The sequence below is a fragment of the Pseudophryne corroboree genome, chromosome 12 (genome assembly GCF_028390025.1).
Source record: "Pseudophryne corroboree isolate aPseCor3 chromosome 12, aPseCor3.hap2, whole genome shotgun sequence".
NCBI lineage: Eukaryota > Metazoa > Chordata > Amphibia > Anura > Myobatrachidae > Pseudophryne > Pseudophryne corroboree.
This window is the reverse complement of record NC_086455.1, coordinates 8,563,855-8,588,380: the sequence shown is the minus strand read 5'-3', so window position 1 is coordinate 8,588,380 and position 24,526 is coordinate 8,563,855. Positions and strand designations below refer to the sequence as shown.

The window sequence follows — 24,526 nt, the reverse complement described above, 5'->3', positions numbered from 1 at the left end:
GCAGCAGCTTACTTACAAGTCAGCCACTCACTGACACTGACAGTCGCAGACTAGTACTGACGCTGCTGGAAAAACGAGTGACGTGTCAATGTTGCTGCCGACCGCCTGCCAGTATTGAATTTGTCTTCCTAAGAGGAACACTGGCTGCATGCTGATCCTCATCAGTGGCTGGCGTTGGCATAGCATAGAAGGAGAGAGGTGGGCGCGGGGCGCGTGTGACGGGTGGGCGTGCGAGCAGCATGACGTAATCACATCACATCACCCTGTTTTTATACATGGAGGTGGAGCCGGGAGTTTGAAAGCCGGTGTCAGTGGCACCCTTGATTAACCCAGACGTCCGGTCAGTAATGCAGTCCTGACATGGTGTAGCGCAGAGGGGACAGTAATCAGCCTGCTCGGCGATCGATGCATCAGGCATGTGAGATCGGGGTGACAGACATTAGGGGGTGCCTGTGCGCACCAGGCACCCCCCCTGCGCACACCTATGGTTACGGGGCTCATGGTGGGTTAGACCAATGCTCGTTTATTTAATGAGGATTACGCTTTTCCTTTCTCCGCAGATTTGGTCACACCTGACTCCATGGGGTGTATTTCTCAAAAACATATTTGTGCAAATATTAAGTACCACATGCATGGGCGTATTTTTTTCTCGGCACTGCATAGTGGGGGGCGGAGCCACGATGATACGGTCCTGATGCCACGCCCCCGGACGGTCCACTACCCTGTTGGCCACTCCCCTGGAACGCCCATCCTGCTGCCGGCCACGCCCCCATGCACCTACAACGCTGTCTCCTCCCGGAGGAGGGGGCAGCAAAGTAGGTAAGTATACCCATATATTATATATACTGTACCTCTCCGGAGTCTGGCATTGGCACTGCAGAAATCACCGGTAAACTGTTGCTTGCGCCATTTTTCTGGAGATCTGTGCATGTGCAGAAGTCTACTGCGCCGCAAAGAGGAGGGGCCGACACACGGACCCCTCTGATCACATGGATGCACATAAATCATACTGCAGCAGATATTGGTGGTCTCTTCCGTAGTTCCCCCATTGTCAATTGCAAAAGCAGCGCTCATTTATTTCCGTGGGGGCTTCTAAAATGTTAAACTAACCAAACTTGGCGTTCCTGGGCTTACCCCTTGTATCTAGTGTTACGTGCCGTCTATTGCAGGCGTGTTTGTGCATTTGAGAATGAGGCAGACCCGCACGTAGACGCAGTCATGCCAGTCAGTAGCGGTCTCCGCTAGTGATGAGCGGGTTCGGTTTCTCGGAAACCGAACCCCCCCGAACTTCACCCTTTTTACACGGGTCCGAGGCATACTCGGATTCTCCCGTATGGCTCGGTTAACCCGAGTGCGCCCGAACGTCATCATCCCGCTGTCGGATTCTCGCGAGATTCGGATTCTATATAAGCAGCCACGCGTTGCCGCCATTTTCACTCGTGCATTGGAAATGTTAGGGAGAGGACGTGGCTGGCGTCCTCTCCGTTTATTGTTGAACTTGATTGTGCTTTATTGCTTAATTGTGGGGAGGACTGGGGAGCAGCTGTATAATATAGGAGGAGTACAGTGCAGAGTTTTGCTGATCAGTGACCACCAGTTTTATCCGTTCTCTGCCTGAAAAAAAGTTCTGCAGGGCCGTAACGAGGGGTGTGCTGCTGTAGCCGCTGTCAGACTCTACATGGCACACCCAATGTGTGATCATTGCAGAGGTTCTGTGAGTGCAGGTTATATAGGCTTAACATACATATCATCCCTTTAAACCATGCCACATTAATCACACAGGTTCCGTGGCTGGTTAAAAGTAAAACCAGGTGAAATTTAGGCTTGAAGTCAGCCAGCCACAGAACCTGCATAACTCATAGGTGTTCCAGATTAAAGGGATATTATGGCAAGCCTAAGTAATATGTATCCTATTCCACCCTGGTAATGACTGTTTTCCTGTTTACACTGTTTAAGTCCACGGTGCACTTGTGCGGAAAGGAAAGAGTTAACAATTGCTGGCCTGCCCACACCTGTGCCAGCCCCGCCCACTGTGTACAGGTTAGACCAGTGCAGGTAAATAGTCTTGTGTCGGGTGTTCTCAGGTGCTGCGTTCAGGAGGGAGGTTGCCAGACAAGGAAGCGATCGGGAACACTTACTGGACCCTAAACCAAGGTATGTCGGCACAGTTTTGTGTTATTCCCACGGGGGACTGAGTTCCTGTAAGTACTGGGTGAGTTCGTTGTCCCCTTTCACCTTATTCAGTGGCAGTCACTTCCTGTGAGTCACGGAGGCTGGGGCGTATTCACACCGGAGACAGAACTCCGCTCATTGCTAATAGAAATGGGGGTTTCTATTATTAATAACAAATTAAGTTAATTCTGTTTTGACATTCCCCTGGACAGCGATCTGGTTAATATTGGTGACCCCTCTGGTTAATGCTTAACACCTCTCTGCTGTGCTGACACTAAGCTCCGCCAATTCAGCTGTAACCTTAAACACCATTATTAATCATTTATCCATTGTTGCCAGTGACCGGTAATTCCGGGTTACTAATAAGAACGGGCCAGCGGGATGTGATGTAGTGTGGATCCCGTGACATTACTCTTCGACACGTTACCCTGGTGACTGATCTGGAAGTAAAAAATTTGCGTTCACCGAATTTTAATAAAGAGAGAGCAGTCACCGTGGGCAACGCTCCTTATCTCCATCCAGTCGCATTTTATTAACTGGTCAAATTTAAATCTATTGACGTTTCTAGTCCGCCGCCGAAAACGGCGTTCGTTTTCACAGGTACGCATCTTATTGGAAGCGTTAAAAAAAAAATATTATCAGCCCCCCAGGTTTAGGGTTGGACAGGCCTACAGGTGTACAGGGGGGTGAATCCCCGGTGGGCCTCATCCCATCTAGGGGTTAGCATCCAAACCGCGCACTCACACAGTTATATTCTATTAGAAGGTCAGGGACTTGGAGGAGCAGGATCATGGGTGAACTTGGCTGCTTGGTTTGTTTCTGTGGAAACTACATTAAGATTATCCCTCCTGCCTATCACCGTGGGTGGTCCAGACGCAGTCCTGTCCCCTCTATAAAGTAGGCCCAATACGTTGTATGTTCTCTGTAATGGTCGGCCAAGTCCCTCTGTGTTGTCTGGCCAGCCCCCTCTGGAGGCTGGACACACCCCTTAATCCTGGGCCCCAAGCACTGAATTCTCTTGTGGGACCTTCATGTCCCAGTCTGACACTGCCCAGGTTATGTAATTACCCCAGAAGCAGAAGGTTTATTTGTGGGCACCTTTGGTCGGTACATAAGGGCCATTTCTATGTTTTTCTATGAGACCCCCAATGTAAAAGACTTGTTGCATTGATTTACTGATTGACAGTGCTAATGCCAACTTGCTGGGACTTGTAGAGAGAGATAAAGTGGATGAAGATAAAGGGGTCTATTTACTAAGCCCTGGAGAAAGATAAAGCGGACGGAGATAAAGTGCCAGCCAATCAGCTCCTTACTGCCATGTTACAGGCTGTGTTTGAAAAATGACAGGAGCTGATTGGCTGGTACTTTGTCTCCATCCACTTTGTCTCCAAGACTTAGCACATAGGCCCCATGGTTCTAGAGAGCTGTACGTTTCACGTTGGGTCCTCGCACCTATTACTGTGGCAGGCTGGTGTGAATGTAGGCAGAGAGTGATTTCATTCCTTGTACCTTTAATTAGAGTCTTGCGGGATCTCATTAAGTTTAAAAATCAATTTACCAGGAAACCCACAAAGTGATTTCATCAGAAGGTGTGGCGGCTTTTGGCGGCGTAATGATGCCTCTTACTTGTCGAGATTGCAGCAGGCAGCTCGGCTACTGTGTGACTCAGGTGCGCCTGCACGTTTTCCACCTGTCCGTCATCTAACTACCTGGAACTTCCAGCTCATGTCTCAGCTGACGGCACAAGTAAGAACACAGTCTGAGTCTATATAGTGTCAGGGACATGGCTGAGCATTAGGTGGGAAGCGATGAAGGAATAAGGGGTCGCAGGTCGGTGCTGGAGTTATAGACTGACTGGAGACAACATTTTCATTTTTCCGTTGCCTTAGAAATAAACGACCATGATATTATAACCGATTTCAGGTTCTTTTAAGTAGCAAACCCCCCCCAAAAAATTGGAAGATTTATTTGAAAGTTCCAGATGCATAATATGTATGCCTTTTTTTTTTTAAATATTAGATAATAATGGGGTCATTCCCCCTTTATACGTCATATCACCGGTAATGTCGCAAACTAATTCCTGCTTTCTCTCATTTTATTTGCAGGTGACATGGAGTGAAGCCGCCTTGAAATAAGTAAGAAGAAATAACTGGAATCGACCAAAAGTTTTTGGAAAATCCTTCTGCACCTTCCAGGATGTGGATGTAAATGGTGTATTTGGTCGGAGAAACCCCACCCCCACCCCACACACACCGGCTGAGGGACTACAAACCAAAATGGAGACAAAACAAGAGATGCCCGTCAAACCGGATGCATCTCAGAAAAATGCTGAAGATAACGGGGCAGGCCTTGCGTCGGAGGAGACGCTGGAGCAGAGGAAGAAGTCTAGAAGCGTTGGGTTCTATGAAATGGACGTTCTAAGACCTTCAATCGGTGCTGAAGCCAAAGAGGGCCAGAGCGACGTAAGGTGTTGGGCTGTAGAAGAGAATGAGGCATCCTTCCCAAACGCAGATGCAGCCAGCGGGTGCTCGGATAACCCAGAGGGCTCCCTGTCTAATCAAATTGAAGACCTAAGTCCCAAGTACTTTGACCAGGCTTTACCCTCGTCGCCATCACGCTGCCAAAAGCACGGTAGGCCAACTTGTCTATGTAAAGAGTGCGTAGAGAACTATATGAACTTGTGTGAGGAGGTGCAAGAACCCGGCATTGCTGACCAGAAGAAAGCAGAAGAGGCTTCATTGAGCGATGACTGTGCCTCCTTAAACTCCAACAGCCGCTTCGAGGCATCAAGGCATACAGACTCGTCTGAAGAAGAATGCCAGGGCAACGCCCAGGTGACGCTGCCCTACCCCGATAACAGCCGACCTCCAGACTGTATCACGAGGCTGAGCAATGCCGGTCTGTACGAGCCTAGCGAAGACCTTGCGGCCAAGATGGAGGGTGGGAACGAAGGAGAGGAAAATATCTCACAGGTGGCCTTCTTTGTGGAGCACCTGCCACTGGAGAAGCAGTTGGGGACCTTCCAGGCAAAGGATGAGCTGGAACTCTGTGAGAAGGTGGATATTGAAAAGGGAGATCCGGAATTGGAGCCCTTAGTTCGTACGCCCAGGAGGCAAATGGACGAGGAGCTGGTACATCCAGGGTGCTGTTTTTGCCACCAAGGCTCCCTGAAAATAGTGGGGTCCTTTGTCGTCTCTATGCTTGTTTTCCCAGCCCTCCTATATGCGGCCTATGCCTGGCTACCCTTCGATGCCCCGGTTATGACAGATATACCCACCCGGCTGGTGTACACATTGCGGTGTGCAGCTTTTGCCTCATTCCCCATCGTTCTGGGTAAGGAAAGAATCCTGATTTGAAAATTTTTGTAAAAGCTAAAAAAAAAAAAAATTTTCCATAGCAATCAGATATTAGATCTCACATTGTGTTCTAGAGCACATGTTCTCAAACTCGGTCCTCAGGACCCCACATGGTCCATGTTTTGCAGGTCACCTGTAGATTTTTAAAATGTGGCAGTTGGTGATACACAGTGCAGCTGCTGGGTAACATGGCAAACGTGAACCGTGTGGGGTCCTGAGGACCGAGATTGAGAACCACTGTTCTAGAGGCATCTGCAACAGATGGCAATGGAGGCTCGTTAGATGAAGGGTCAGACTTCAAGAATCCTTAAATATATGAAAAATACCTTCACGCAGGGCTCGCAGGTTCTTTACATACACGAAGCAGTGAAAAGTATGGAGTAGTGAGCCAGTGGAGAAGTTGACCATGACAACCAATCAGCTGCTACATATGTTATATAATGCACTTTATAAATGTTACCTCAACACTGATTGGTTGCCATGGACAACTTCTCCACTGGCTCACTTCTCTATTCTTTTCATTGCTTCATAAATAGACCCCACAGGGAGCTTGCTCCTAGTGCAGCAATATGAGGTGTGATGTCGCTGTTCCCTGACATCATTGTAAAGGGCAGAAATCAACCAATCAGCTTGCAGCTGTCATTTATCTAGCACAGTCTTGAAACGACAGTTTGTGTGCTTTGGCCAACTTTTCCACTTTATCTTTCTCCAAGGCTTGATATGTCTCCCCCGGTGCGAGAAAGGGAATATTTGGCAAAAGATAAAAAAAAGCATTTTTGATAATTTTATGACTTAACTATAGGCTTTGATGGTGAATTATATAGTTTTTTTTAATTAAATGATGTCCGGGCCTGGACAGATTTATGTAACAAGTGTTTGCTATCTGCTGGTTCTACTTTCAGCCCCAGACTATAGGCCCGGAAGGCGGTGTAACTAGAGGTGTCCAGCTGGGGCAGTTTTCTAACCTAGTTTAGGTTAAACAGTTCTAATCCTTGCTGCGTTTTGTAGACTTAACTGTAAATCTAATGTATATAAATGTCCAGTTTCTGGTAGTGTTTTCTGTGAGACCTTAAATTGAGAAAAGTTCATCTGCATCTCTCTTCCCTCCCCAGGCGTTGTTATACACGGGACCTCGCGCCTCTGCGTCTCCTCATTCAACCCGTTCAAACCGCGAGAGCGGGAGGTGAAGATCCACAGGCGGTTTGTCAAGCAGAGCACGTTCCTCTTTGTCCTGTATTTCTTCAACCTGTCCGTGCTGGCCACCTACCTGCCCCAGGGACAGCTGAAATTCATCCCGCTCCTCACCTGTCTCTTCGCCCTGTCTCAGTAAGTGTCTTGGCTCTGTGCCTCGGGGAGTCTCTGGCCGCATCCTGTTGCCCATCCTACCTATAAAACTGGGGTTTAGTGATAATCTTTTAAAAAACATGTGTTTATTGGACCCCGCTTGGTTCCTCCTGATATTATGGTAGACCTGGCAGTTGTGTGCAGTGAGTCCTGTTGCACTGACAAGATGTGGCTCATTCAGGGGACGACGAATCAAAACTTGGAGAGAGATAATGTACCACCCAATCAGCTCCTAACTGCCATGTTACAGGTTGTGTTTGAAAAACGCCAGGAGCTGATTGGTTGGCACTTCACCTCTCTCCAAGCTTTGGTACTTCTCCCCCTCAGTGTTTTACAACCCACCCCCCCAAAATGTTGGTGCCCTGTGTTACGACGTATGTTTATTAGTGTGTAGTGCCATCCCTCCCCTGCTGTAGGTAGGTGCCCTAACTCCTTACATGGGGGGTTATTCCGAGTTGTTAGCTCGTTGCCGATTTTCGCAACGGAGCGATTAAGGCGAAAATGCGCATGCGCATGGTACGCAGTGCGCATGCGCTAAGTATTTTAGCACAAAACTTAGTAGATTTACTCACGTCCGAACAAAGAATTTCCAACTTTGAAGTGATCATAGTGTGATTGACAGGAAGTGGGTGTTTCTGGGCGGAAACGGACCGTTTTCTGGGAGTGTGCGGAAAAACGCAGGCGTGCCAGGATAAAACGCGGGAGTGTCTGGTGAAACGGGGGAGTGGCTGGCCGAACGCAGGGCGTGTTTGTGACGTCAAACCAGGAACGAAACAGGCTGAGCTGATCGCAGTGTAGGAGTAAGTCTGGAGCTACTCAGAAACTGCTAAGAATTTTCTATTCGCAATTCTGCTAATCTTTCGTTAGCAATTCTGCTAAGCTAAGATTCACTCCCAGAGGGCGGCGGCCTAGCGTGTGCAATGCTGCTAAAAGCAGCTAGCGAGCGAACAACTCGGAATGACCCCCATTGTGCAATTTATCAATCTGATAATACTTCTGTCACATGACTCTCACTAATAAGCCTTATTTCCTTTTACTCCAGGCTGATTTACTGGTTGTCTTTCGCAGTAGGCCGATCATTCCGCGGTTTCGGCTACGGCCTGACGTTCCTGCCTCTGCTCGCCATGCTGATCTGTAACATTTACTTCATGTTTGTGGTGGAGCCAGAGAAGATGGTTTTTCTGGGGAGCAGGCACTGAGCTCAGGGCTAGCGTCCCCTTTGGATAAACGGACTAACCACACTGCCGCCGATCGCTGTCTGTTACACAACTGCCACCGCTGCGGTCACCGCTCCCTCATACTGGACTTTTATAACTTGTATTATTGCTGATTATCTCACTCCTCAATCACCTTGGCACAGTCTGCTATGCGCCTTGCGTATCACTGTTACATAATGAGAAGATCTGTAACGTATTAGGCGCACAGCACAAGAATCTGTTCCACAGGTAAAATGCTATGTCAGGAAATATCCCCTGAATTTTTATATTTACCAGGTTTTTTTATTTTATTAATCTTATCTGTAGTTTTAAAAAGGAAACTAGTTCCACTTTTAGGCAGAATAGCGCCACCTTATGGTCAAGCAATGATGAAAAATGGCAGCAAATAAATTTGTTTGGCTTTCTCAGGCAATAAGTGTCGGTATGACTTCCAGCCTTCATGATTTAGGGACAGGTTTTATTAGATGTTTTAACAAAGAAAGTAGCAGGTTAGCACCAGGGCCTCTAAATTCTCCTTTTAACAACCACAAATGTGATTTATTGCTTTCTGTGCGGCTGTCTTTGATACGGTCTGTGTGGCTTTTCCTCTTCACTACAGCGTTGACCTTAGTTGTTTTCCTGCTTCTCTACAGTGGATTCATCAAGTTTTTACTTTTCACGCCTTTTTGTTTTGTTTTTGTTAGTATTTGTGGCCAGTTTCCATTAGATGATATCACTTTAAGTCCTATTTATTAGACCTCTTATCAGATTGTAAATAAAATTGTAATTCTAATTACCATGACTGCTCTAATTTTAAATACGCCTATTCACAAGGATCAGTGACATCACTGAGAGTGCAGCCTATCCAGTCACTAGAAACCAGTGACATCACTAAGAGTGCGGCCTATCCAGTCACTAGGAGCCAGCGACATCACTGAGAGTGCGGCCTATCCAGTCACTAGGAACCAGTGACCTCACTAAGAGTGCGGCCTATCCAGTCACTAGGAACCAGTGACATCACTGAGAGTGCAGCCTATCCAATCACTAGGAACCAGTGACCTCACTAAGAGTGCGGCCTATCCAGTCACTAGGAACCAGCGACATCACTGAGAGTGCAGCCTATCCAATCACTAGGAACCAGTAACATCACTGAGAGTGCGGCCTATCCAGTCACTAGGAACCAGTGACATCACTGAGAGTGCAGCCTATCCAATCACTAGGAACCAGTGACCTCACTAAGAGTGCGGCCTATCCAGTCACTAGGAACCAGCGACATCACTGAGAGTGCAGCCTATCCAATCACTAGGAACCAGTGACCTCACTAAGAGTGCGGCCTATCCAGTCACTAGGAACCAGCGACATCACTGAGAGTGCAGCCTATCCAGTCACTAGGAGCCAGTGACATCACTGAGAGTGCAGCCTATCCAATCACTAGGAACCAGTGACATCACTGAGTGCAGCCTACCCAGTCACTAGCTCCCATGCAATTGAAAGGCATCTGTTTCATGAACACTTACTAGGGTTATCCATTGATGCCAGGAAACCATTGATGGTTTGAAACCGCAATTATTATTTCGTCCTTGTCAGAGCACAGTTGGTGTAACTGCAGAAGAATAAGACTGGAATAAAGATTGCCAGGATGGCGGCACAATCGTACGCTTGCTGTCCCTCAGCACTGAGGCCTTGGACCTGATTCCTGTGTGTGGTTTGTATGTTCTCCCCATGTTTTGTATGTTTCCTCCCAAAATCCAAAAACATTCTGGCAGGCTAACTGGTTCTGACCAAAAAAAACAACCCTAGTGTATATCTGTGTGTATACATGTGTTAGGGACACTGTGTAAACCGCTGTGGAATATGTGTGCGCTATATAAATAACTGATAATAAATGTGATCTGATCGTTTTCACTGAATGGAGCTGGCGATCGCCAGTCTCGCAGGTCTACCTTCTGGGCCATTGCTGCCGTGCTCCAAAGAGGACGTCGGGGGGTGTAAAACATCTTTATTAAGTGGAATGACAACAATTTATCAGGTATAACAGCATTGGGTCATGTTTGGAACTTTAAACAACCATATGGCAACAACAACAAACCATATTTCTTTCAGTGTCTGCTGTACGGGGCTCTGCGCCCTACAATCCAGTGTCCCTCAGTCCTGCAGAGCATTGCGCTAGTCTCAGTCTCCTTTCCCGGCAGCAGAGTGATGCTTCATTACAGACTACTCCTTAGTGAGTCCGGTCACAGTTTGTGTAATGTACTGTACAGTGACGCCTGGCCCTCCTGTAAGGTCCTTTGTGCCGCAGCTCAGAGTGTGTGGCCCTCAGGGGCGTGCTTCACTGACAAGTCCTCGGTGTATTCACGGCCAGTCCTGGAGGACCCTGGGGGTTATATATTGGTTCTCCTGAGCGGTAATTGCTTGAGGTCCGTTGATTAGCAAAACTCCCCAGAACCATAAACATTGACCCCTGTTTCCCAGTCACCCAGAGCCTGGCACAGCATGGATTGGTCTCTCACTGACTGGGATCTGCCGGAGATCTCAGTGGAAGTCACTGGTCTTCTTCTTTGGCGGCCTCTTCCTTTTCATCACTCTGGATCTTCCTTGTGAAGAATCCCAGCTGTGAAACAGAAAGATGGCATTATGGTGAATATGGGAAGAGTGGGGGTGGACTACAAGTCTCAGGAGCCTAGCCCTAGGTTTACTGTCCGCTTGAAAGAGGGGTTTGGTTACTGACAGTTGCCAACTATGAGCTTATCACTTACCAGGGGGTATATTTACTAAAGTTCGATTTTGTTTGTTTTTTGTTTGATCGATGTGAAATTGAGTTAATTTTTAAATGTTAGTAAATGTGTATTTTAACCCTGGAAGCCCAACATCGATAAAAATCGATTTTACTACGATCCCAGATGGCTATTAGACGGCTTTACATTCAACTTGACGAACAAAATAAGCTTATATATAGTCTGACTGTAATAACCTTTGGTTGTCACTAGATGGCAGTGCACCACCCTATATAATAACAAGTTGACGCTGCTCCTCACCTCTTTAAGGGGGAATTCAAGTGTTTTGCACACCGGCGGACACTAGATGGCACCTGACGGAGCAATTCCACTGTTTCTCCGTTCGGGCGCACACAGTCGCCGACACTGACAGTACTGTTATGTTGTTCCGTCATTTTAACAGGCTGGTAACGATCTTGCAATAAACAGCGCTCTGTCCCCTGGATACCACAGAAGGCATTTTACACCGATACCGACCGCAATAATGTGATTTATTTGCTGGATGGACAGCTGCTCTTGATGTCATATTTACAAGCTCTTGTGGTATTATACAGTATACACCAGCCCTTGCTGTTATATAGTACAAGCAGCTGATACATGCATGGCATTTATGCATAAGGTAATAATTATATATAATGCAAAATAAAATAATTCAATACACAGATCTCAAAATCAAGGGACAAGATAAAAAAACAAGTTTCAAGTTTGATTTACAAAGTGTAGTGCCTTTGATCAATCACATGGTGGCGCCGCAGGTCACTAATTCACCCACTATCCTTCTGGATGGGCCAGGAAAGCGGTTTATTGCTTGGTTTTGTATTCTTGCAATTGGTTTGGCCCCATTATAGCTTGCACGCTGAGATAAGCAATGCACCCATACGAATTACTGTGCTTTATAAATGCAGCGTATCGGACATGACTGACACATCTAAGACTCAGAGCACAGCGTGGAATGGGAGTCATATCACAGCTGCACCACCACCGCTAACAGCCGCTTTGGAGAGCCCTGTGTATATATATATATATCCCATGTAGTGATGCACAATTTCAGTGTTAATCCTTGTATAGAATGTAGACATCTTGCAGACCAAATAAAAAAAGGATAATAATAAAAACAAATTACCTATTGCAATATTCAGAGGTGGGTGTGGGGGGGTGTGTGGGGGGGGGGTGTATACTTTCCACTGCCCCCGCTCCTTGTCACTGCTAGCCTGTCTCTATGAAAATAATAACCCAAATCCTTCACACATGAACACGATCAGCGTCAGTGTGACCTCATTGCCTCTGCCAGGCCTTTATTTAAATACGTGACTTAGGGGTCAATCCAATTAGCTTCGAAGGGTGCAAAGTGCCGTTGCAGTGGCGTTTAAACGCCGGCAACAGCACCCTTCGCGGCCTTGAATCAGCCCCAATTCGCACAAAACTGCTCGGACCAATTTGTTGGAATTTGGCCCGCCGTAAAGTGCGGCCCCTGTCGCGACGATTCGCAGCCGACCCCTAAGAAATTGATCTAGTGCTATAGATTGCACGCTCAGTGGTTCAGTGCTAGTAGAAAGGATTTAAATAGATACATTATAATATGTGTAAAATATGAAAATTCCCCCTTTGATATACAGTATTTCATTCTAAAATATTCAGCTCCGATTATAGATTTCTTACTGTGAGACCCAGTGTGTAAGTGCAGCTTTTGTCTTCTACAGATAGTATTTGCTGCTGCTCCACATGGATAATCAAATAGGTTTTTTTTTAAAGAAGCGCTGCTGAAATATAACAAATATAACCATTTTTATTGACCAGTTTCAATTTTGACACTTACTTATACACAACAAAAAAACACATTCAAAATGACCAACTCAAATCTCCTATATAATAGCCCTATTCTGTGACCTTGTGATTCATTTGCTAACGCTGGGCGGAGTTACAACACTGGGCGGAGTTAGTCAAATGAGTCACAGAGATCTGGCCAAATCTACAGGAGACTAGGAGCAGAAGCAGATAGCATGGGCATTGGGCATGTCACAGGCAGGGGTGCAGACCTCCCAGCTTTCTGCAGGAGCTTTCTCCAGGCAGAAGGAGGGAAACACACTGGGCGAAAAGGGGGCGTGGCTTCACGGGAGGGCCCCCGTTTTCGTCAGTGAGGGGGCATGCCCAGCGCTCTGTGAGCTGCTGGCATGCTCCCAGGGGCTGATTATGAGTCCGGGGGGCCCAGGGCACTTGTGACAGGGGAGCCCTATCTCATTGCTGTGCCTACTGTGGGTTGGGGGCGTGGCCTAATCGCGCCCCTCGCGGCCACGCCCCTTATGCAAATTTAGATTTTTATTTTTATTTTTTTGATGGGATTTTGGCCCCTCAGCTAGGGCTAAATCCAGAGGAGGTGGTCGCTCCCCCTACACACCCGCACAGGGAGAAGAAAGCAGGGAGACTGCTGCCTCCCTGCAACACCACAGACCTGCCAATATGCAGCAGCGTGTGCTGACTGTAGCACAATGCTGCCGCTGTTGCTGGCAGGACGGGGGGGGGGGGAGCTTCTGAGCTGGAACAGAGCTACTCCAGCCGGGGGGCCACCTAAAACTGTGGGGCCAACGGTACGTATCCCCTGCCCCCCTCCCACCTTAATCCGGCTCTGCTGCTGGAACCCCCCCATTAATCCGTACCCCCTGATGCCCCCTCTCCCTCTGTCTCCACTATTCACCGCTGCTCTGCTAAGCAGAACAGCGAGTACAGGAGCTTTCCAACTGCCCCCCCCCCCCCCCCCCCACCGCCGGACACTGCGACCCGCGGGTGGGACAGCGGGACAGACCCCAAAAGATGGGACTGTCCCGCGAAAATCTGGACATTTGGGAGGTATGGGGGTGTGTGAGGGGTATGTCATACAGACAGACGGGCACCGGCTCACTGTGTGCTTGACCCCCCACATCGGCATACTCAGCAGGGTCTCTCTGGTGCGGAGGAGCGTCACTTTCTGGCACACTCCACGCTTCTTAGCTGCAGTTTAGTGGGGCACCTGCTGCTGTGCAGGTTCCGTACTGCCTCTGTTATTTCCAGCCCCGGCAACCCCACCGCTAGCTGCAGCACTGCCACCCGCAGTGGAGTGCGCCCAGCTCATTCACACACTTTAGCCGGCGGGTAGCGCTGCAGAAATCCGAGCTGCTTGCAGGCTCTGACCCTCTCCTCCATCCAGCCGCAGCGTCTCCTGGGAGCTAACCAGTCACTCCCAGTCTCCCCTTACCACAGTGCCCGGAAGCCGTGAGGTCCGCGCCACGTGCATGCTATGACCCCCTCCTCCCTCCAGCCGCAGCATCTCCTGGGGGCTAACCAGTCATTTCCAGTCTCACCTTACCACAGTGCCCGGCAGCTGCGCGAGGTCTGCGGTGTGTGACTGAGGAGGGGGGAGGGATGCGGACGGGCAGAGGATGCAGGACTCCAGCCTGAGAGAGTCAGCCATGCCAAGTCTCCAGCAGCAGCAGATCCCAACAGGTTGGAGTGGAACAGCAGCAGCCAGCAGCAGTGACTCCGGTAAGACACATCTGTCTGTCACCACTGTTTTGTCCCTAATACCAATCTCTCCCGTGCCCTGTGTTCTGTCATGTCCCTGTCACCCCTGGCCTTGCCCTGCCACCCTTATCCTGGCCCTTTCACCCTTATCCTGGCCGTCACCCTTATCCTGTCCCTATCATTTCTGTCCTGGCCCCGTCACCCCTGTCCTGGCCCCGTCACCCCTGTTCTGACCCTGTCTCCCCTGTCCTGGCCCCATCAACCCTGTACTGACCCTGTCACCCCTGTCCTGGCTCTGTTACTGCATACCCTCCAACTACCTTTTATGGCATGTACAGTACCCGCAGCGCCTCCAGACCTCTCCCCAATGCACCACACCTCCGCACCTTCCCCTCCACCACATGCGGCACTCCACCCCTCCCCCACATGCTGTGCCTCCAGACCCCCTACACCACCCGTGGCTCCCACTCCTCCACCCCTTCACCACCCACAGCACCTCCAGGCCCCTTCCACCATTCACCCCCCTTATATGTCTCCCACCACACCTGCCCCCCTCCACCCGCAGCATCTGCAGACACCCTCCTCCATCAGCGGTCCCCCTCTCACCCACCCCTCCCCCACCAATGGCACCCCCGCACCTGCCCCTCCACCACCTGCAGCACCTCCGGACCTCCTTTCCCATCCGCTGCAACACCCGTACCTGCCCCTACCCTTCCCATGGTGCCTGCGGTCCCCTACCCCACCCCCGGCACTCCCGTCCCTTCCCATCCAACAGCACCTCCGGAACCCTTCATCCATCCACAACATCCCCACACCTGCCCCTCTCCCACCCGTGGCACCCCTGCCCCTCCCCCACCTTCAGTGCCTCCGGACCCCTCCCCCATCTGCATCCCCCACTCCTCTGCCCCTCCCCCACGCGCAGCACCGCCCGAACCTTCCCCATCTGGGCCCCACCCCCACTTCTGCCTCCCTCCACCCGCAGCATCTACAGACACCATCCGCAGTCCCCCCCGCACCCGCTACATTCTGTACATCGTGCCCTGCAGGTGCTGTTCACGCCGTCGCAAGGGGCTGCGCCTCCTTCACCATCGCACGCCCTTTCATTGTGCAATATTTAACCACTAACAAAGGAATGCAGGTAATACTCCATATAATACAAATATTAAACCCCAGAAAGGCATGCAAGGGTTAAGGGGGCGTAGCCCCTTGCGACGGTGTGAAGAGCGCCCGTAGGGCGCGATGAAGCACCTAGTATATTAATATTCATCAATGTCTTCATTTTGATGCATCAAAACTTACAGCTCATGTGCACATATTAAGCCACTGACTGTAATTATTCAGGAGACACAATTATTCATATCAGATTCCTACCAAAGGACGCTGCAAACATATTTCATGTCCATCAGTCTCGCAGTTAGTACTTGGTTAGTATTACTGCGTTACAACTGAAACGAGTTAGGGGGTGATTCAGACTTGATCGTAGATGTGCTAAATTTAGCACATCTATGATCAGTCACACAGACATGAGGGGGGACGCCCAGCACAACGCTAGTCCGCCCCACATGTCTGGCTCTGCCTCTCCGCACAGGTACAAAAGCATCGCACAGCGGCGATGTTTATGGACCTGAAGAACAGCTCCCAGCCAGCGCAGCTCCTGATCGTGAGCAGGGAGCTACCCGTCGCTCTCCGGGTCACAACGGCTGCGTGTGACGTCACGCAGCCACCGCGGCCCGCCCCCCGCATGGTGTGGGCACGCCTGCATTGCACAGACTGCGGCCCAACACCGCTGGCCCACCCAGCAAACACCTCTGCCTGTCAATCAGGCAGAGGCGATTGCTTGGCCGAGATGCCGATTGCATCTCTGGCATGAGCCGGCGCACTGTGGTGCCTGCGCAGTTCAGAATTAGCCCCCTAGTCTCCTGAATAATAAGGGCGGTATTCAATTATTTTCACCCCCATCCACATCCGTTCTATTTCTGCTCGATGGGTGTGGTATAATCCTTTCAGCTCGCTACCCACGGGGTAATGAGGGCGCCCAACCCTTTACGCAGCTCAACCTGATTACCATGGCGCGATATGTACAATAACGTGGATCACTTTAGAAAGGAGAATGGGCGTGATATACCATTTGAATACCACCGTTGGAGTCAGTGACTTAATATGTGCACATGATCTGTAAGTTTTGATGCATCAAAATTAAAATATTGATGAATATTAACATATTTAAGTAGGTCATTTTTAATGTGTTTTTTATTGTGTATTTGTAAGTGTAAAAATTGAAAATTTACAATAAAAATTGTTATATTTATTATATTTGAGCAGCGCTTCTTAAAAAAACAAAACACTATTTCATTATCTATTCAGGTATAAATAAGCAAATACCCCACATACAGGAGCTGCAGCTCAAATACAGCTGCCATAACATATATCCAGCGCAGAGAAAAAACATCATGTTTGTATTTTGCTCCACCTAGAGGCTGTTTATAGGTACTGCAGCCCTGCAGCAAAATGCTTATTATTGTCTTGACATCTTTGGAATTAGGCGAATGACTGTGAGTGAAGGAAGTGTACACAGAATATGAATTTCACAGATAAAGAGGAAGGTTGTGAGCGGGCGCACAGGCTGGGATCAGCTCCATGTACAGTCTGTAGTTTGTTTGTGCCGCTGACTTACTTTCCATAGGATGAATATGATCAGAGCGAGCAGCAGAAGACCCCCGATAACACTGCCAATGAGGATCCATAGGGAGAGTGGGAGGAGGACGGGGTGCATTAATTCCAGGACACTCTGTGAAGCAAGAAAATCACCCAATGGTCACATTACACCGCTTACACCTCTTTCTATAACTTACAGGTCACCTCATTTTATTGTCATTACAAAGCAATGGCTCCGTCACTTCTGCTGATTTACGTACTCTAGGAGATAGCACCTCTGCATATGGGTGACTGAGCATAATGTATGTTACATCTACCAATAGGACTGACACCCTCTGTGGTTGTGTCTGTGTCCAGAGAAGTGGTCACCGCAGTTTTTTGTTATATACTGATGCAGAAGAAGCTAAAGTTCAGCTAGTCTGGTCCAACATTTCAGTCTGTATTGCAAAACTTTCATCTGGGTCCCTAATGAACGTTTAAATGAAAACTGAAATATTGGAGCAGACTAACTAAACTGTGGCTTTTAAAGTTTTAGAAGAGCCTCTGTCATTTGAAAGCTTGGAGAAAGATAAAGCGGAGAGAGATAAAGTACCAACCAATCAGCTCCTAACTAGGTTGGTACTTTATCTTTCTCCAAGGTTGGCTACATCTCCCCTATAGACCTGTACGCCCCATATACCTCTGTCCTGTGCCTCGCGCTGTCAGTGAACAGGGCTCCGTCCTCCTTTACATCAAGGACAAACTCAGTGACCAGCCTGACGGACCGGAACTTTGCCTGCAAAACAAGATATTTATTCCACCAGCAAATAATGACGGGCACAGGTGGTGACTTCCCAGCATTTGTAGAACCACAAGTTAAAGCATGTCCTGTTATTAGCTGCTGGCATATATTTCTCAAACTTTCTAAAGAGGACAACTTATGGCGTTACCCATAGCAACCGATCTGGAGTCTAGATATCATTTATCTAGTACAGTCTATTACAATTCCTCTACAAGTGAGCCTACTATACATAATACACCGTGAGGGGGCCTGTCTGCTATTAGTATACCGCAGTGTCTGACAGCAATGGTTACATGGAACCACCACCCAGCAGAGGTGGTACTGAGCATCTGGTGGTGGATATGGGATAAACGGCGTGGGGGCAGGGACCAATGGCGGAGCAGACTGCCCTATAATGCAGCGATTGATAAGACCGTCAGATCTGAAAATAACTTTTTTTCCGGTTCTATTCCCAGTAGGATATGAGAACATTTCTCCCCGGAGAAACAATAGACGGCTTGTTGATGGCTGAAACTCAATCGCTTCCATGCTGCGGCCTAGAGTTCCAGGGACTGTGGGTCTCAGACGAGCCCCTTGTTCTTAGAGAGGGTGGGGGACAGAGAGGGAGGCCAGCATATCACGTGTGTAGGACAGTTTTCATGACACATAGTTCCATGAGCCGGAGACTGACCTTAGTAAAGAAATGGTTGTGGATGATGCGGAGGATGGAGAGAGACAGGTCGGTGTTCCTGTGCAGTACTGCGATCCGGCAGGTGATGGTCTCACACCAGCTGTTACTGCAGTTCTGGCAGAGGAGACAGAGCACTGGAGATTAGCAGTCGTGTCTCAGAGGACTGTCAGGAATCAGGTTTTCCAACAATACATTTGGTGCAAATGAACTGAAGGACAATTGCGCATTGCGAAATAACAAAATGATTATTGTTGTAAAGCAAAATAAATCTTGTAGCCACTAAATTAATTTGAGAGGAAAAAAAATGATAATATACTGCTGATTTTGTGACACAAAATTAATTTTGTCACACAAAATACTGTTTTGTCACACAAAATACTGTTTTGTCTACGAACAGTTACAAAATCTGTTTAACAGCTGCAGATTGGTGGTTTACAAATTCAGAATGATTTACTAGTTTTCACATGCAGCCCTGTCCTAACTGACACATCACTCATCTCCTGATATACTCTGTGCTGCTGGAGGACCCTGCTCCTCCCACTATATAACTCTCAGTCTGTGGCTTCCTGCTGCCTCCATTCCCCTCATCACATCATGTCACTGCCCCTGTCACATGCAGCCCTGTCCTCACTGACACATCACTCATCTCCTGATATACTCTGTGCTGCTGGGAGCCCTGCTCCTCCCACTATATAACTCTCAGTCTGTGACTTCCTGCTGCCTCCATTCCCCTCCTCACATCATGACACTGCCCCTGTCACATGCAGCCCTGTCCTCACTGACACATCACTCATCTCCTGATATACTCTGTGCTGCTGGGGACCCTGCTCCTCCCACTATATAACTCTGTCTGTGGCTTCCTGCTGATTCCATTCCCCTCCTCACATCATGTCACTGCCCCTGTCACATGCAGCCCTGTCCTCACTGACACATCACTCATCTCCTGATATACTCTGTGCTGCTGTTAGCATTCTGAATATCTGATTTTTAGTGTTGGTATCCGCAGTCTCACCAAAATGTTTGTGTGCAGGAGGTCCTCTGGGTGAAACGGCAGCGGAGCAGCTCTCGGTCGGGTCATATTGGACAATACACAGGTAACCTACCAAACACATAATGATTGCATTAACCTCCCAAAGAGAGCGCAGATTAAGGTCAGGCGGTATTCTTTTAAGCCACCCTTCCCTCCCATCTTACATTGTTCGCCAGTATTCTGGAGACCGACATGAAGTACGCATTCCCATAAGCCATTGCCGGGACGTAGATTTGCACAGAGACGTTGTAAATGGGGTAACATTCGGCATATTGGATCTGCTCATAAGACAAGAATACATTTTAAGGAATCAATTCACTTGGCTTCAAAAAGTTCTGTTTGTTATCCATCTTTACTGACTGGGCGGAATATTTTGGGTGCACTTGACTTAGTGACCAACAAGTGGCAGCATCAAGCGTGTTGGTCTGCGGGTTATACATTTGTAGTGCAATGTGACATTGGGTGTGTAAATACTGAGACCTCGCTCCACGTAACGCCACCCGTCCCCCCAACATCCCCCATCCTTACGTCACCTTGAACTTTGTTATAAATTCTGGGCCAGGCTCTTGGGTAGACAGCAGGATTGGCTGTACTTCGTACCGGTTCAGGCTGGACTCACTGCAAACATAACAGTATTACTGTACAACATCATTATATAACACATGATTATCCAGATGTTGTGGAACTAGAAGTCCCAGCCATGTCCATGTTGCAACTCACTCCTTCAGAAGGGATATAAAAGCACATGTTAGCAGTAGGGGGCGCTGTGTGCATGGTATAACCATGAGGGCCCAGATTCTTTATCCGGGGTATAACAATGAGGTCTCTCACCTTTGTATGAACAGTTCTGGATCGTAGCGGACATTGGCGACCAGCTGGACCGTGTTGTCGTGCAGAGTGTGGTTCATCTCCATATTCTCACTAGAGTCAGAGGAAAGGGTTAGTACAATGCCAACAGCTTACATCATACGCGTCACACTTCTATGCAACCCCCGGAGATCAGCTCACCTGCTCGCTACGAGTTTGATCTGCACTCGGTTCACGAGTGTGGAGCAGCTGTACTCGAACTCCAAGACAAAGGCCACCTGGAAGAAGGACGTGACGAGGTTAACATGAAATTTCATGCTTTAGGATCACATTCAACAGGCCTGACTATTGCAACGCCTATCCCTTTACCCACACCCGTTTCCTGACCTCATGCGCTCCAAGCTCTTGCTCCTGTCCACTGCTCGGCCACTTTGACCTCTGGGCTCACCTATCAGCCCTGGTCTCCCCTCTGCCTCTCCTCCTTCCTGCCCACTGGTGCCCGTTTCCCTCTGGTTCGTCCCCTGGTGCCAGTATCTCACCTTTGTCATGGACCGGAACACGGGGTAGCTCACACTGCAGGATCTGGTGTTAGGGGACAGCACTGTGCACTCCACCTTACTCTGAGCTTCTCCCTGTTGGGCCACAGACAACACTGCATTATAACACGGGTCTCTCACATTAAACCAGTCTACATGACGTACCAGCTGGGTCGGTAACTGGCAAGGGCGGAGTAAGAGATAACACTGGTTACCTTTCCAGAGACACTAGAGAAGAGAAGGTTTCTGGAGAACCAAACTTTCAGGCTGGCGTTATAGGCGTTTTCTTTCCGGTTCTCCAGCTCCACTTCCACCATCAGCTTCTTCCGCTCTCTCCGTATTATGTACGGTTTATCCCTAAGGCAAGAAGAACACACACACTTTACCTAGTTTCATCTTTCACAAAGAACTTTGCAGTCAATGACCCTCTCATCAGAACCCAATTAGTGGTACTAAAATGTTGAATAATGAATGGCACAATGAGTCAGGTTGTGAATGGAGAAGACGAGAAACAAGTCCTTCAAGAATTGGGGGTAGTTGTGATCTTATTCATTTTTACTTTTTTTTGGTTGTTTAGAAGCAAGGCCTTCTGGTCAGAGAGTCTTGGAGACCTCTTGGCCAGTATACTTGCAAAATCATATATGGATTTATGGACTTATGGACCTTTGCTTAATGCTAGTTGCTTACAGTGTTTTTGGGGATTTGAACTTTGAAAATGGCAACTACAATGAGATAATGTATGAGGACAACAGTCTTACCGTGTACCGGAGATGTCCATCCAAGCCTGGAGGGACAAGTCTGTGATGCACTCGTTATCTTCACCACAGTCCTTAAAGAAAGCAACCTGAAGTCAAAAGTGAAAATAGTGATTAGCTTACCATGTACAGATGAAGATTAATGCTCTAGAAACAACATCCTAAAGGAGCTGCCAAATGTTCCCAGGACTTTGGAATGAAGATGTTGAAAGCTTAACAAAAATAAGTCCTACTGATATTACAATATGTTTTCTGCAGTCACTTTGATGCAACAGTTATAAAACGATTATATTGCATATGACTTTCTATACTGTTCCTCTGAAAAAAATAATTTGTAATAAGGTTTCGATATTTGACGCGTTTCATTGCTTCCAGAGTTCTGCATGGAGCTCTTATCATAATTTTTTTTGTTCCACTATGACTTCTTCCTCATTTTACCCCGACCACACCACAGGGCAGAAGATGCGATAAAGTTCCTGCACCTGCTGTACTTATAGACTATAAAATCAATGCGTGGCAGAATTTCCAAACAGTGCAGTATAAGCAAAACTTGAAGATTGCCTTGCCAGACCTTTATGCTTCTGTGGAACGCCATAAAGTTGCACTTATCTCTAATTGCAATGTTCTAGGTTTCGCCAGAGCACAGTTCCAGCTACGGCATGTGCAGACATACTCACCAGCTTTTTCACAGATGACGGACATCGGTCATCCAGTATGGGGCTGGACTCTGTGTCACTCAGGTTAAAGCGCAGATGAACTCCGATCGGTCGCAGATAGTCAACAGTATCCTGTGGTAGAATTTCATTAGGAAGTGATGGCTTTGGCAGAGATTTTTTAATGTATTTATTTTTTAAACCACCAAATAGATGTGAAATGCGTGGGTTACAAGTTCAAGGAGAGATCCTATCACACACGCAATATGCCTGCCCATTTCCCCATTCTTTGACAAATGTTCCACCACATTTCCTCCTGTAAGTATTTACATACTCAAACCATGGAAAACCGTTTGGACACAAATTAACTTCTACAATGAGAACCATCTGTACTTAACCATGAGAGGTCAACACAAATGCTCCAGATCTACAAGTATCTTTAGGGTTCAACAAGACCATCATCAATGTCAAATTACTTGACATCTTTTACTGCACAAAGTCTCAGTTCCAAAATTCTGTCATTAAATGGTGACCCAAATGGAGTCACATCAGGAGCTATACTCACGATAACGTGGAAGCCGAGGTTCATACAGGACACTTTCCCCATGGTCACTCGAATTCTCTTATTGAGAAGCTTCTGAAAGTTCTCATCAAACACCGCCCGGGGGGTGACCTTCCGATCATCCAGGGAGAGGTTGTAGTAAAGACCTGTGATATAAAAGAAGAAAAAGTTTTATGGTCTATGTTTAAAATCACCCACAGCTTTGGTTCCTATTTGGTTTGTAAACAACGGTTTCCTGCAAGCCTCCATTAAAGGCTCTGGGATGCTCCCTTCTCTTGTAGCTGGTAAGACATGAAATCCGCTGCATTAGATAAAGATCTATACTTGTCAAAACGGTTAAAAATTTACTGAAATCACTGACCGAAACGGCCGTCCCATTTGCCCGGTGATTTGGAGTTGACGGAAAAGCAGAGCGTGATGTTCAGGCAGACGGATTCCTTGCCCTGTCGCTGACAGTTCTTCTGGAGCATGTTAATGGTGGTGGGGGTTACCTGCAAGGTCGCGTTGACTCGAACGATATTCCGGGACCTGCGTGGGAAAAGCCACAAATGTCAAACTCAGTGGCAGGTGGGGGCGGAAGCAGTTCTCTATGGCAATTCTGCTTTGGCCAGGACGGAGTTAATATGCTGCGTACAGCGTAGGACACACAGCGACCACATTTAATTACAGAGTTCTGCAGGCTCTAGAGTAGAGCGGGCAGCTGTACTGAGTAAAGATGACTGTGGTTTGCATTTTCTAAGTGGATGGAAAAATAAATTAAATGTATGGACATCTCAAGTCTGGAACCCTTTGTGTGTCCAAGACACACACTCAAGAGACCCGTGCTACAGTCAAAGTCACACCCTCTCCCTAAATTGCATCTCCTACCCCAGCCACCCTCAATTGCCATAACTGCAATTTATCATTTCTCCAGGCTTAGTACATCTGCCCCTATGTGTGCCACGCGGCCGGACCGGCCCAACAGGCCATCGGATGTTCTGGCAGTTGCCACAAGTGCCAGATGGCCAGTCCGTACTTGGCAGCAGGTGATTGCAATCGAAGTAATAAATTACCGTGAGAATGCTCTATTGAAAAACATCAGTCAAAAGCTCCAATGTGTGATATTATTATTATTATATTATAGGATCTGTATTATAGATATATTCTGTATATACAGACAAATGCCCCAATACCTCAGCATAACAACTGCTCCTTGACTCCCCACCGTCAGGTCCACCAGCTCATCTCCATCTAGGTCCATCTGGGCACTTACACTGCGGCCAAAGTAAGTGAGTGGATGGTGGAAGGAGGCGGAGTCTATTCTCTGCAGGAGGGACACAGGGAAAATGCAGATTAAGGACGCTGAGCCTGGGGTGTGCTGGGAGACTGAAGATCAGAGGATCATAGGTGATATGACTTGGTTCTGAATGCAAAGCACCGAGCCCACTGACTTTCTGCTGTTAGCCACTGGGAGCGAGACGGTTCATCCACTAAGCACCCTGAGCTCAGTGGGCACGGAGGAGCCCGTATCACTGTAACCAGTTTTATGTGTGAAGGGAAGGTGCACCAAACCAGTATCTTGCCTAAGGCCCCATTGTGCCATATTGATCAGTCTGTGATTGGGTGGGGGCAATGGTTGGAATAGGTGGCTTGTGGTTATTGGTCTGGTGCATGAACATCATCATATTATGGGGGAGCTGTATCAAACCTTGCACACACAGTACCAACCAGTCAGGTTGGTATAAGGTACCATCCAATCAG

General features: G+C 48.0%; 2 protein-coding genes across 4 annotated transcripts in view; one reads left to right on the top strand and one right to left on the bottom strand.

The window, feature by feature from the left end:
* Positions 1-2,011: 2,011 nt before the first annotated feature.
* TMEM79 (transmembrane protein 79) lies at positions 2,012-8,861 on the top strand. Of its 2 annotated transcripts, XM_063946888.1 has the most exons (5): positions 2,012-2,154; positions 3,734-3,918; positions 4,278-5,505; positions 6,641-6,854; positions 7,915-8,861. In XM_063946888.1, exons 3-5 carry the CDS (start codon positions 4,449-4,451, stop codon positions 8,069-8,071), a joined length of 1,428 nt encoding a protein of 475 aa, XP_063802958.1. In that variant the 5' UTR covers positions 2,012-2,154; positions 3,734-3,918; positions 4,278-4,448; the 3' UTR covers positions 8,072-8,861. The 2 variants fall into 2 exon arrangements, with proteins under 2 accessions (XP_063802958.1, XP_063802957.1); XM_063946887.1 differs by lacking the exon at positions 3,734-3,918.
* A 1,191-nt stretch (positions 8,862-10,052) lies between these two features.
* Positions 10,053-24,526, bottom strand: part of ITGA10 (integrin subunit alpha 10) — a 64,159-nt gene continuing 49,685 nt past the window's right edge. For both annotated transcript variants that reach the window (XM_063946886.1, XM_063946885.1), the window contains exons 15-30: positions 23,959-24,089; positions 23,148-23,314; positions 22,790-22,932; positions 22,249-22,359; positions 21,575-21,660; positions 21,032-21,173; positions 20,820-20,912; positions 20,482-20,558; positions 20,305-20,394; positions 20,007-20,091; positions 19,638-19,751; positions 19,456-19,542; positions 18,444-18,557; positions 17,672-17,767; positions 17,012-17,125; positions 10,053-10,679 (exon numbers count right to left, since the gene is read on the bottom strand). In XM_063946886.1, the coding sequence (XP_063802956.1) occupies positions 10,611-10,679; positions 17,012-17,125; positions 17,672-17,767; positions 18,444-18,557; positions 19,456-19,542; positions 19,638-19,751; positions 20,007-20,091; positions 20,305-20,394; positions 20,482-20,558; positions 20,820-20,912; positions 21,032-21,173; positions 21,575-21,660; positions 22,249-22,359; positions 22,790-22,932; positions 23,148-23,314; positions 23,959-24,089 (1,719 nt within the window). In that variant the 3' untranslated portion in view covers positions 10,053-10,610. The remainder of the gene's footprint in view (positions 10,680-17,011; positions 17,126-17,671; positions 17,768-18,443; positions 18,558-19,455; positions 19,543-19,637; positions 19,752-20,006; positions 20,092-20,304; positions 20,395-20,481; positions 20,559-20,819; positions 20,913-21,031; positions 21,174-21,574; positions 21,661-22,248; positions 22,360-22,789; positions 22,933-23,147; positions 23,315-23,958; positions 24,090-24,526) is intronic.